The 13203-nt window shown below is 37.3% G+C and overlaps 3 protein-coding genes, 1 long non-coding RNA gene and 1 other non-coding gene across 6 annotated transcripts; 2 read left to right on the top strand and 3 right to left on the bottom strand.

The window, feature by feature from the left end:
• Window positions 1–37: 37 nt before the first annotated feature.
• LOC144478693 (nucleoporin Nup43-like) lies at window positions 38–1730 on the bottom strand. Its single transcript, XM_078196843.1, has 7 exons — window positions 1542–1730; window positions 1286–1390; window positions 1090–1214; window positions 867–991; window positions 652–803; window positions 334–580; window positions 38–250 (listed from the first exon to the last, which is right to left on the bottom strand). Exons 1-7 carry the CDS (start codon window positions 1653–1655, stop codon window positions 78–80), a joined length of 1041 nt encoding a protein of 346 aa, XP_078052969.1. The 5' UTR covers window positions 1656–1730; the 3' UTR covers window positions 38–77.
• Window positions 1731–3820: 2090 nt separating this feature from the next.
• Window positions 3821–5944, bottom strand: LOC144478695 (uncharacterized). Its single transcript, XM_078196845.1, is given in 5 exon segments — window positions 3821–4565; window positions 4752–4830; window positions 4944–5021; window positions 5692–5778; window positions 5780–5944. Coding segments are annotated over 5 exon segments (645 nt in total). The 3' UTR covers window positions 3821–4329.
• Window positions 5945–8040: 2096 nt separating this feature from the next.
• Window positions 8041–8113, top strand: Trnak-uuu (transfer RNA lysine (anticodon UUU)). The gene has a single exon. It is a non-coding gene; the product is annotated as a tRNA-Lys (tRNA).
• A 188-nt stretch (window positions 8114–8301) lies between these two features.
• On the bottom strand, window positions 8302–10856 carry Rpi (Ribose-5-phosphate isomerase). Its single transcript, XM_078177505.1, has 6 exons — window positions 9946–10856; window positions 9793–9853; window positions 9448–9563; window positions 9236–9369; window positions 9040–9181; window positions 8302–8950 (listed from the first exon to the last, which is right to left on the bottom strand). Exons 1-6 carry the CDS (start codon window positions 10087–10089, stop codon window positions 8762–8764), a joined length of 786 nt encoding a protein of 261 aa, XP_078033631.1. The 5' UTR covers window positions 10090–10856; the 3' UTR covers window positions 8302–8761.
• Window positions 10855–12906, top strand: LOC144468197 (uncharacterized). 2 transcript variants are annotated; one of them, XR_013493772.1, is made up of 3 exons: window positions 10855–11061; window positions 12517–12604; window positions 12694–12906. It is a non-coding gene; the product is annotated as an uncharacterized LOC144468197 (long non-coding RNA). The 2 variants fall into 2 exon arrangements; XR_013493771.1 differs by lacking the exon at window positions 10855–11061 and having other exon boundaries at window positions 12435–12604.
• Window positions 12907–13203: the final 297 nt, after the last annotated feature.

Below are 13203 nucleotides of genomic sequence, written 5' to 3'. Positions count from 1 at the left end.
AATAAATGTAGATTAAAAAACATATTTATTTTTCGGTATATTACAAGTAGAAATGTGCGATTAAAATTGCCTAGCTATTAAAGGGGTATATTTCGGATAATGTACATAGCTTCGTTATCACATCCAGAAAGTAGGGTTGATCTGTTTATGTCAATACTGTTTATTGGTTTGTGCATAGTGCTGCAAAGCGATGTTACATTTATTCTGCAGTTCGATCCGATTGTATTTAACCAATGCGTGTTTGTAGGATCTAAAACAAACAACATATTAATATGTTGCAATGAAATTCCTGATCACATAATATATATAAAGTTCTTAATATTCCATGTTTACCAAGACTCAATTTTGAATGTTGAGTGTTATTCCAGTGCCACAGTTCGCCGCTACTTGAACAGGAAAATAAATTTTCCGGTCTGTCTGGATGAAAGAGAATTTCGCTAACAGCCTTGCCATGAGCATTGAGTTGAGACATTGGGTATGTACTGTGTCTCAGATCCCATACTGTTAAGCTACCATCACCACCACCAGCAACAACAATGTGCCTCTGTGTTGGATGATGCGCTATACTCGTGGCTTCTGTCTATGGTAAATTTTAATATTTTATTAGCATACAATTTTCCAATTTTATTTATTTATATATTTAATCCATACTTTTGCTTGCTCTGAAAGCATGAACGTGGTTGCAGGAAAATTCTGATTGTTTCTCAAGTCCCATACTTTCATGTGACCTCTAAGGTTTCCTGTGAGTATTTCATTGTGTCTTAAGAAATCAACACAGTATAAGGAACAGCTGTCAGCGTCTTCTAAAAACACATTTGAATATTTAATAATTAAATATTGTATTTATACAAAAACATTTTATTTACCAATAACTCTAACAGGCTTTTTCTGTTCAGCAGTTAGAAGATTGATTCTTCCATCTTCGCCTACAGAAACTATATCTTGTTCGAAAGTAGACAATGCGGTGCAAGATGCGTAATCAGACGTTCTACTGTAAGTATGTATAACAAACGTATATAAATAAATATATATATGTAGTATGCAACAAGATGATATAATGGCAGATTAATATGTCACGAGCATGTATACTTGAATTTATGTAGGAATTCCCAGGACGTGTGTGCCTTAAATTGTGAATATGGATTCTCATGGATCTGTAATAATCTTATGGTGCCAACGGATGAGGATACCACAAAGAAATCTCTTGAAATAAACTATAAAAAATGACCGAATGATAAATAAAAAGAGACTAAATGATTAATGTTATTGAATATGAATTATATACTTTAATTTCAGTCACGTTTCCAAGAATCGCATAAGAAGTAACTACTGCTGGATGAGACTCGCCGACATCATTCACTTGGAACGTCCAATGGGTCACCTTATTCACCTGTATCGAACGTTATTGTTAATTAATTTAAACATTGAATGGGTACGACCAAATTCATGCTGATCATTAGACAATACGTATTAAATACTAATAAACAGAGTAATACGAACACGAGGATACTACAGGTTAAGTTTGTGAAAGGTAACCTTACCGGATCGTCCCAACTACCGGTCAAAAAATTCGAAGCCTCTTCGAAATTCTCGTGTTTCCATCGGATTTTAGCAATTTTTTCCGACACGAATGTTCCTTGAACATTTTCGGTCATCCTGTGCCACTTAAACCTGTGTAATTTAAAATGAAAAAACGGCTGGAAGCCGGACCAACGTTAACAGACGCACGCGTTCCCACCGCGACTGTCAAAAAGACCGCCAAACAATACAGGCGCTGCTTTCAAAAATCCACGTGCTTACTAATATCTATTTTTGTCTTTTTTGTGTGGACAATACAGAAGAAACGTTTTAAAATCGGTCTACTGAAATTCTAACGACTCTGAATTTCAGTATCTTCCCAAGATTTTCATTGAAATTTCGAACGTTACTATTTTTTGAAAACCTTTTGAAAATTCAATTTCTTTTTAATTAAACCATGGAGAGATCCGTGTACCAGTGCTCTTACAAATAAAAATACTAATCTTGCGTGCTTACCATTACACCGAATTTATAAAGGTGGAACGATTTCTATAGGAAAGTCGCAAAGGGGTAGGGGGATCAAGCTATAATTTATAAATCATAGAAGATGAGGAGGACAGTTACGTGGTGGCCAGGTCGTTCAACAGTCGCGTCTGTACCAAAATATTCGCTTTTAAATATCTCTTTATTCATAATTAGTTGCTTTCAAACACGATCGTGTATTCACTGCACGAAATTCAAACCTAAACTGTCGTTGTCCAGCCTTTGAAACAATGGTAAGATTAATTAACAACAGAGGTGATTTGTTATTATTCTAGATCCTCCCAGCGATGACATCGTGTGTTTTATTGGTCTTGTGTCTCAGTACGCTCTATTTAACTTGCTGTGTTGCAAGCGTTGCGAGCGCGTCGAAACTTCGTAAGTATATAGAAAGAATAGTGCGATCGGGGATAATCACAATAATGAAACATTTTTTAACGAATTTTAGTGTCCACGGATGTACATGTAACGAATAACGAAGACGTCACAGAAACACAACATGCCACCTGCAGAATTGCTACCGATGAATTGGTTGCAAGTGCAAAAGCCACTGTCACCAAAGTCCTTACTGGAGCTTGCACCGCGAGTAAGTGTTGGTTTTGAGTCGGTTTTACAAGTATATGAAAACATTACAAAATTATTTTCAATGATATTTTATCTTTCTAGAAGGTATTGATGAGAGGCTGCGATCTCTAGAGAAAAACCTGACGCAAGAACTGGAGGAGATCAAGATGATGCTTCACAGCCTTTTGGGGAACAAAACATCGAAACTCAATAACGGTAATCCGGGAAATTATCGAATTGATCTCGAAGATAATCGCAAAAGATCCCCGAGGCAGACCGAAATCGACGCTTTCAACAATACCGTGCAGAGAGTTTCACCAGCGAATGGTTCGTTTCTTTCCTATAATTTGATCGCCAAGTTAGGCTGTTCCGCGATTGATTGCGCTGCGTATTTACTGGGTCCGTAAACACATGCTGCTAGAACCGAGTTACCTTTTTATTTCGCATAATCGATAAATTAGGTTGTTCAATAAGCTTGTCTCTCTTCAAAGTGTTCTTCGAGTTCTCAGACAACTTGATATTCACGGAAACGTCGTGAAACGCAACGATCGAGAGACTTTCTTACGTTTTGCAGGATCATCAAGCGTCTTCTTCTACTACTGGCAGATAAAGAACTTCGACAAGAAGCTGACAAGTTGGAAAACGGCTCGTTTCGAGAGAAGTCCAACCTTTTACACTGGTCAGAACGGTTACGCCATGTACATGAAAGCGACACCGCGCTATTTCCCCGATGGTACCGTCTTTATGGCCGTTGGACTAACGCGTGGTGCTTATGACTCCATCTTGGAGTGGCCGTTTCCCTACAAAGTTCGCCTCGAGGTAATAAAAGACGACAGAAACACTCGACGATGTTACTCGATCGTGCAACGTCTGGATCGCTAGATTTTAGATCATTCCGAGGAACAGCTGCGACAAGATCGACGCTCCCGAATCTGGGATCCGAGCACGCTCTGCTCAGATTATTTTTGGGGCCGTCCAAAATTAACTGGAGAACCGGACAATCCAGAGTGCGTCGGATCAAGCATCCCCCGCCAAGTGCTGTTCACCAAACTACCGTTCGTCGATGGTGGGTTGTCGAGGAATACCAGGTACCTCTGGAACGGTAGCGTTACCATCAAACTGATGGTCCACATTTAAATATACTCTCGAAATAAAAAATCACGATTAGTTTACAATTAACACCGATAGTAGCGTCACATTTTATTGGGTCTCAACGAAGGTACATGCGACACGTTTCTAAATCGAACGGCCTACTTTGTATCACTTGGACTATGAGATCTATACGTTTGTACACAATTGTTTGGAACCGGTGCAGAGGAAAGATCAGTAACGTTTAACCATTTCTACCGAGGACAACGGAAGCTTTTCATTATCTTCTTGCTTCGACGAATAATTCTTTCAATTCATAGATTACGTATTGTATAGTACTGTATCTATGTGAATCGCTATTACGTTTTCGTAGGTATAATTGAAAAATCAACCGGTTGAACGATGAACAAAGTCCTTGTTTGTTACCCGATAGAAGTGTCCGCTGGACTCCGGTTAATCTGTGTTGGTCCACGAAACTCTACGCAACTGCTCGCTGCAGCGTGTCAATAAATAAACGAAGATGAGAGAACGAGTAATTAAAGCAAGGTTCTTCCGTGTTCGCGCAAGTTCGGCGCGACAAGGTACGCTATTGTCCGCGCACGGGTTTAGGCGATCGAATTAATCCGAAGAAGTCAACGGATCCTCCTGCCTCTTGCGAACAGGTGCCCTACCGGTTAGATAAACCTGCGGGAAGTCCGAAAGCTGGTACTCGTTCGTTCCGCGATCGATTCTCATATTTTGAGATACAGCCCTCAGCAACGCTTTATACACGGAAACCGGAAGTCGCACGGTTCCGTTGAGTTCGAAGTCTTGGGCTGGTAGATTCCCTGGGAAACTCCTCTTCCTTCCGCAACCTATAACCAATTACCAATCACCAAGCTTAATTACCGCTACAAGCCACAAGCTAATATTCTATACTCCCGTTTAATCAATTTCAATAATTCGATTCCTTAAATTCCCGCAAAATCTATTAAAAGTCCGCGCAAGGTTCAAACTACTTTGGGTTAATTGTAAGGACAACATTTTGAACAACGATTTACCAGTGAATGCGTTGCAAAACGGTCTCTTGATTTTCAGCATCTCGTCTGTGGCCAGCACGTCTAGCAACTGTTCTTGGATCTGGAAATCGAAAGATCGTGATAGTTTTGACTGACATTTGTTTCAATTTCATGAATCTCTTTAGGGTGTTTTCTGAAGAGATTGATGCGATATACTACCGGTAGCATTATCACCTTGTTCTGTGATGGCTCCGTGCGCGTTGCATCTGCCATGAACGCGAGACCAAGGCATAAAGCGACACAGGTTATCGTCTGAAAAAAATTAATCGATGTCGATTAACCGACGATGGATAGTCATTAATAAGTTCTCCTCGTTATTCGGTGAATATTAAAGGACACAACGCGACGTCGGGATGTCTCCGTAATTACACTGGGCCACGCGTAATTTCTAATAATCACGTTTACGTAATAAGTTGTCGCATGCGAAGCTTTCGAATATGTGAACCGTTTGTAATCTGCTTACGACTTTAATCAGGTTTGTACTGCGGTTAATTAATGTCCAACTATACTGGCGGTCGATCGTATCTCCAAGCAGTGCGTTCGTCATCGGAGAGAATAATTACTTTTAATGAAAATAACCGACGCGAGCGAACTACGAAAAAAAATAACACGACGGCGATAGACGCTGAAAGTGTGTGATTATTTAGACGATTTCGTGTTGATAATTATTAGCAGTTTTCCAATTCATTGAAATAGTGTTTCTTTGCAACAAAGACGAAAGAAAGAACTCCGTATCCATGCATTTAGATATCAATAGAACGTTATAATACTGATTGAAACAACTGAGAATTCATATTACCGACTCACAAGAGCGTATTGCTATCTGAATTCACTTCTCAAAAGTTTCGATGATAAAAGTCTGACAAATTATCTCAAAGAAGAACGGATATAGAGCACACATAGAAAAAAAAGAGAACTTTACCTTCATGTCGAATCTTCACCCAAATTGACACAAATGGTACGGCTCGAAGTCCTTGATAGTATTGTTCCCAAAAAGTCTCGAAGTTCTCGCCGATTCGATCACGTTCTCCGAGTAGGGGTTGTTGGTCGCACGAGCAGTCAGGTCCGCGTATGAGGGATGAAATCGCGCGTCGCCTCTTCAAATACAATCCCCCACCTTTCGTCATGGTTCGAGGGCGTAAATACATGCGCTCGAGAAACGCATGACCGTTCATAATGGTCTTCTGCGATCTGCATACTTCCGGAATCGCATAGAAATGATGTGCTTACATCCTATTAAAGGGTAAGGAGTCCTTGGTTTTATGGATAATCGACAACCGCAATCGTCAAAGTCGGAAGATGAATGGGGTTGGGAACATTCACTGTTGTGCAGACAACTTTCCTCGGGATGTCCTCTTGACATGAAGAAGCTGCACGAATTTAATGCTTAATTGTTTGTTAATATTATTTCTCGAGAATAAATACTCGTGAAGGGATCTTCATGTACGATTTTCTAAGCGTTCTTTAACCGTTGGTAACCGTTTTCATAAAGAGCTTAAAAGTCACAATCTGATTGCTATCAGAGGCCAATAAGAGTTCCCAAAGAGCATGGTTGCTTTCCAAAAGTTAATTAATGTTTCCTTTCCCTCAAAAAGCTGTTACACGCATTTAGGGATGTAAGTGCTAAGGGGACGCCCTCGATGGTTTCTGACCACCCACGGTGTTAACACGTTTTTGTCGAACGAAGAACCACGAAGAAGATGATGGGCGAAATTCGGATAATATGCAAACATCGGAAACAGAAGGTCAGATCATCGATCCGAAGATCTGATGGCATGAAATAGCCCAGAAAAAGCTGACCGATAAAGGTCTTTGTGTAAATCAGAGGAAACCAGCCGGGGTTAAGTACTTACAACGTTCGCACATCAGAACCCGCTGAGTTATGATAAGGTCATTCAACCTTTGTCCGACCGTTCCTCCTTTGATCTTTTCTAATCATTAAAATTTTTTAACTTACTCGCACAATCATTCGGATAACGAAGTATTATATTTTCGTCTATTATATTATATAACGTCTTATTAATCGGATTCTAAATGGTTACGTTTTGTCTAAAAGAAATGGAGCTAAATACTTGAACAACGAGTAGTGGATTCATCTATAATAAATAAATAAATAAAATGATACAGACTGTTATTAAGCAGACAGTTTTCATATTTGTGAGGTACTTTAAAGCAACTTGTACATATTGTATGTAATATTATTTTTCTATCCACGTGTGCTATCACATTTTGTTCTTCACTTTCTCGAAGTCCTTCGAACGACTTTCAGTAATACAGAAAATATATGGCCAATTTTAAGTTAATCGACTTAATATTGTAAATCATGACCGGGTTCACACCTTATGAATAAGACATGCGTCGAGGTCGAGAGTAGTATAACCGTTGATATATAGCGTCCTCCGCGTATAAAATAAATGAACGTTGCCGTAGAAAGAGATATTTCCTTTTTTTTTCTATAAAAGGACCCTCCATGTATGATTTATTTTATAAAAAGTTCAATAGAAATGTAGACAGGATTAAACAAAAAGGTAATAATGTTTAGTGACGACTACATTACATTCTTTAAATAACATATTAAAATAATTACTTTATATTGATTTTAAAACGTTGCCGAATGAAGTGGTCAATAACACTTTCCAACACACATTTTGTCTTCTAATAACTACTGGGTGATTCTTATAGAGCGTCACTTCTCAAACGCGATTCCTAAAACCGACTTGTTCTATTATCCTCGGTCTTCAAAAAACACGAGTTTTTGCGAGAGCGTGCAATTGTTAGCAAAAACAACGTATTGTACAGAAACTAAAAACATTAGAAAGGTAATATTAATCTAAAGGATAGACGAGAAGTTCTTGAATATGTTCTTCTAAATAGTGTTACACGACTGTCAAAGTTTTAAACAAGTCGAAGGACGTTTTTATTTTCTACGCAATATATTTGCATATTTATAAGAAGTTGTTAAATTGATAGATAAAGCGCCGGAAGAAGCCGCTCAATGAGGAACCCATTCTGTGTACGTATCGTTTTGATTTCTTTTCTAATATTTAATTGTTCTCACAAAAACTCGTGTTTTTTTAATAGCAGAGGTGATAGAGTAATTCGGTCATCGGATTCCTGTTTGGGAAGTGATGCTCTACAAATACCACCAAGTGGGTATTAGAAGGTAGAAAAAAACTTTTGATTTATTGAACAGTGTAATATTATAAAATGAAACTTGTTAAATAAATGCTGCATTTACTTTTAATGTATAAAAATCTCAGCCACACCAATTGCCTGAATAGCTCAGTCGGTAGAGCATTAGACTTTTAATCTAAGGGTCCAGGGTTCGAGTCCCTGTTCGGGCGTATACATTTTTTGTGATCGAAACTTCCTGATTTAACAATTTCTGCCACTATGAAATATTACGAAAAAGATACCAAAAATTACATAACGCATCAGCTGTTTATTCAAATCAACTGAGCAATGATAAGATAATAGGCAGTGGAGGAACGTAAATGTTGAGGTATATTGAGAAGAAACTCTTCATTGTCGTATAAAAATTAGATCTTTAATGTCCATTTAGTTTCATTTTTCATTTTATACTTATTTTATTTCTACATAAATCGAGTGTATATTGACTTGAGCACCTTTTACTACATACCTACAATAATATTTGGTTGAAACGAAACGCTCGATATTAAGTGAATATGTTAAGTACATCCAGTGTTTCGTGTTTTTTTGAATCAATGCAATCAAATAAATAGATAAAACACAACTACAGAGTACATTCAGTCTGTATAACATCTCCTCACAAATCCATTTGTAAAAAGAAATGACACAAAATTGTGACATATACATATATAAAAATAGAGGCGAACAATAGAAATGAGTAATGAACGATTAATAAACATGAGAATGTAGTTATCACTTCAAAAAGGAGTTCAGTAACCTTTTGATCAACTATTAGATATCATCAAAATTCGCAGCATTCATGATTGCGTTACTAAAACGCATTAAGACTGTTCCTTAACACTGCCATCAGGCATACCAAAAAATATCTTTTTTGCCATTTTTATAAAGAGACCTGTTTCAACAACTCCAGGTATCATCGAAATTCCTGTATTGATTTCATCCCAGTTCCTGAGATCGTGTGGAAAATGCCAATCCAAAATGAAATTACCATTGTCTGTTATTACAGGACCCTATTCGTAGAATATACACAGTGTAAGTAAAATAATTTTAGTAGTTTCAATTATTTGTATTATAAATGTAGAAGAAAAGAAGTTCTTACAGCTTTTGCTAGAGCCATTCTCATTTTTACATGTCCTCCATAATTTTCTTCTATTCTTTTTTGAATGGCAATGTATGCCATAGGAATCACTTCAATGGGAATGCCTTTTTTATATTGTTCTCCAAGTTTCTGAGAATTTTTCCTATAAATTATAAAGTAGTAAACGCTTGTAAACAATAAATAAAATTATACCTACGTATAATCAGCTACTATAACAAGTTGATTTGCACAGGATGCAACAATCTTTTCTTGGAGCAAGCATCCTCCTCCTCCTTTAATGAGATTCATATCGCAGTCAACTTCATCTGCCCCATCGATTGCACAATCCAGCTATTAATATATAAATAATTCAGTATATTAATATGTAAATAATTCAGTATACAATAGAATATAAAAATTGTTCATTACTTTAGGATAAGTTTCTAAATCACCTAGTGTAAGGCAATTGTTCAATATTAATTGACGAGCTTGAAATGAGGTTGGAACACAGATGACATGAAGTTTTTCTTCTTTAACACGTTCAGCTGAAAAATACAATTGTTTTATTTCATGTTTGCGTAAGCAATTAAATTTTGTACAGCAACAAAATTTGTTACTTCTATTGTAATACCAAGTAAGAGGAAAATTTCCCGAATCTCGTGATGGGATCAAAGATCACGTTTCGTAATTATAAAGTAAAAAATAAATGATCATAGCATAGTAGAGTTTAATTGAAATTCATAAATAATTTATTTAGGTACAAAATAACGTTACCAAGTCTATGAATGGCATGTATCACGGTAGAACCGCTACCAATTCCGATAACGCTGTTATCCTAGAAAACAGTAATAGGAAAAAGAATAGAACGCCGGTGGCGTCTGCATAACCTCCCACTCTATCAGAATGCAAGTCAAAAAGAATACTTACTTTCACGTATTCGTCAACTGCTTTGTAAGCCGCAATTTTCTTAGCATTTTCTAGGGGTCCCATTCTTAAAAAATGTCTCGAAATAGACTTACAAGATTTTGATAAAGAACCGAGTGGTATAAATGAAACTCTACTAAACACCATGCGTACACATTACTTCACTGATGAATGAACTGTTCTAAGTATGTTCTCAGATAGTAGTAATGGGACCTACGTTAGCACGCTTTTCTTACTCCCTAAATTGGCGCGCACGTTCTCACTTTTTATTACGCATCCAATCCGCAGCGGATCTTACCACAACAATGTATCGTCAAGCAATTAGAGGAAAGAAAATTTCTGTGACTATCCTTACTAACGGATCAAGCTGCGGCCTGAAGGTGTGCAGTAGTACAGACCCATTACTGTATTTTCAAAATCATTCTTTGCTGACGACACGACGAACAGTGACCAGCGAGAACTGTGCCAATAACGAAGCGCGTTCGAAGCACGTGTTGAAGTACTAAAATTCAAATTCAAATAATTCTATCAAGATCAAATATTTTTAACCGGAATTTTGGTTTATGGAAATACATAATTCTAAGTGTCATCGCATTAAAGTAAGGAAACAATGAGATTCAATCGAATTTCCATTATATTCAGCATCAGAGGCGAATAACACAAAATACAACCAAACACAATTTACATTTCAATAATTATTATGTATAAGATTTCATTTTAATTCTCTATCAGTACTTTAATAGTAATATTCGTCTCAACACTTTCCGTTTCAACGTGTCACACGCATTACTCCCTCTCTCTCTCGCACACACACACACACGCACACATCCGCGCGCACACACTGTTTGCGTTCGTTCATCAGGCTCGTACATTGTTCTGCTATCCGTTAATTCTTAAAAATCAGGTAAAAATTCGCAAACCGTCATCATCGCATTGAGTGAATTTGTTCACACACGTATTTCGAGCAGGCTTGGGGGAAAAAGTCATTAGCAAAATCCATGTTGACGACACATACTGTCCTGAGCGGCGACTTCATCAAGATCAAAAAGGGTTCCGGAGCCCACTTTGTACAACGAAGGACAAACTTTGACCGTCATCGACGCGCAAAGCCGAATTAAGGTAATCTTGTGGGTGAATAATAGTCGTGTAAAATCTATATGATATTTTATCGATCGTATGGACACCGAACTCTCCTAATAAAATCAAACCCATGCATCACCGATCAGCCCCATGAAAAGTTCCCGCGAAAACTGTTCCGTGTGGTCGTGACGCATAACGAATACTTCACGTTGAAGCTTGCACACGTACGAAGCTGATAAAGTATCCTTTTTTAAATACCATTTTTCTCTTCTTTTAATTTTCCCTTGAAATTCAAACGCTCGATCACGTTTAATACGGCCGTGCCGAGAAAAGTTTTACGACGATACTAATCGCAATGTTGCGAGTGTCAATGTTCCTATATGTGCAGAATCGCGTTGTTAACCTTACTTCGAAGACTTTACCAAGCTATAAAATTTTCCAAGCGAGAAACGTTTTATAAAACGAAAAAGAAATACGTGTTTCTGTTTCCCACCTTCTCTGTCAGACATACATTTATAGGCATATGACATGCACACAAAATTTCTGTTTCTATCTTCCTCACACATACACGCGTCCATATACTATTTTTCATTGTCTTCCTGTCCGACGAACGACAAAGGACTTTGCAGAGAGATTCCGTCTTGTAGACTCCTTCTTTTTGATTCTACTCTCCTATCCCGTACACCACCCGTGATTAATCGAAACGACAATGAAAAAAGAAAACCTGTGTCTAGATGTTGAAAGGCCACAGAAGCCACTACTTACATTTCTTTAACCCACTCTTCTTTACCTAGCGTTGATACATTCATCTATATGCGCTTTGCTAGTTGTTACAAATTTTTTTTATCCTGCTCCCCTCCGCACACTACTCGCACCTTCCTTTCAATTAGTTTCATTTTCCTTTTAATTTTTTTTGGTTAAGTAAAACTTGCCAGACTTTCGTGGGCTAATTACTGATCGATTTTATAGAGAACGTACAATACATTGTCGGTAACACGTTTTAATTATTCGTCGAAAGAAATTGTACGCCGGAAGTCTACCTAGCTATCGATTGTAAACCACCGAGTATCAGTGAGATATGACACGATTCGATCAACGAGTTTTCTCACAGTCGCGACAACGTTAGTCAAATTAAACTGGTGCTCTTTTGAATATTTTCTTTCCTGTTTTCGTCGATTTACTTATTATATGCTTAGAGATTTTTTACGTTGCTCGCGTTCGCGTGTCTATCGAACATATACCATGAAATTTTCTGAAACTAAAGAAATCTCTGACGTGAGGAAGGTAACAGTGACAGTTGTCATGCATATACGCGTATGCATATTAATATCACAGTACAAAAATACTGTGGGAAAATATAGTATAATAAATATGCTTAATAGAAAGAAAAGGTTTCCTTTCTCACGTTTACAATATGATTTTTTTCTTTTTTTCCATTTTTTGTTGGTCACTTGTTAGCAACTCTTTTTCCTATTATCAGACAATTTCTTACAGCGATGAAGTAGAGTAATTCGAGTGTGAGTAGAATAGCGCGCCATTAACCTGACAACCGGCCGATTTCTATAAATTCAAGAACCATTACGTAAGTAGATGGAAAGGAATAATCTAAAATTTATAGCGCTGCACGGTTGAACACCAATGATGAGTTAACTTGCCCTCTCCGGTTAGCAGGCTAACTAAGTGACAAAGCGTCGTTCAAATGTCAGTGACATCTCTTTCGCTCAACATGATCGTACCGATGTATAATTATACAAACTTCCGCCATCTTGGGCCTCTATCTATCTACAAGCCCTAATTTATTATTTAATACTAATAAATCGATTTTAACGATAAGAAAATTGTATCGCAATAAGAGCGTAATATATGAGAAATCATTGTATTCGATCGCATTTCGAAAATTCCTTTCCTCTCCTCAAATTACTTTCTCGATCTTGCGATTTTCTTTTCTGCCTTTTTTATTTTATTCTTTTTTTTTTGTATTTTTGGCCTCAATACGTGTGCATACATGCGAATGACCACTAGACTGCCGTAACTGTTGTTTTACTGTCATTAAATGCAAATCAAATACTATTTTTTTTCTTTTAGATCACTGAATTAGGAACAAAGTGAAATTATTCGAACTTTAATGGAACGTTTCGCAGTCTACTGGTCATCGATCATTGATCGTAAGAGGTAGGAAAA

The sequence above is a fragment of the Augochlora pura genome, chromosome 3 (assembly GCF_028453695.1).
Source record: "Augochlora pura isolate Apur16 chromosome 3, APUR_v2.2.1, whole genome shotgun sequence".
NCBI lineage: Eukaryota > Metazoa > Arthropoda > Insecta > Hymenoptera > Halictidae > Augochlora > Augochlora pura.
The sequence above is the reverse complement of the archived record's forward strand: the minus strand, read 5'-3'. Positions and strand labels throughout refer to the sequence as shown.

Excerpts from the sequence above, each read along its gene's own strand:
- LOC144478693 (XM_078196843.1), bottom strand. The coding sequence starts at position 1,655 with ATGACCGAAAATGTTCAAGGAACATTCGTGTCGGAAAAAATTGCTAAA. Across the intron at positions 992-1,089 it reads GAATTCCTACATAAATTCAA|TAGAACGTCTGATTACGCAT; the intron begins GTATACATGCTC and ends ACATACTTACAG. Across the intron at positions 251-333 it reads ACATTCAAAATTGAGTCTTG|ATCCTACAAACACGCATTGG; the intron begins GTAAACATGGAA and ends TGTTTGTTTTAG.
- Rpi (XM_078177505.1), bottom strand. The coding sequence starts at position 10,089 with ATGGTGTTTAGTAGAGTTTCATTTATACCACTCGGTTCTTTATCAAAA. Across the intron at positions 9,370-9,447 it reads ATTTAGAAACTTATCCTAAA|CTGGATTGTGCAATCGATGG; the intron begins GTAATGAACAAT and ends ATATATTAATAG. Across the intron at positions 9,182-9,235 it reads GTTATAGTAGCTGATTATAC|GAAAAATTCTCAGAAACTTG; the intron begins GTAGGTATAATT and ends TATAATTTATAG.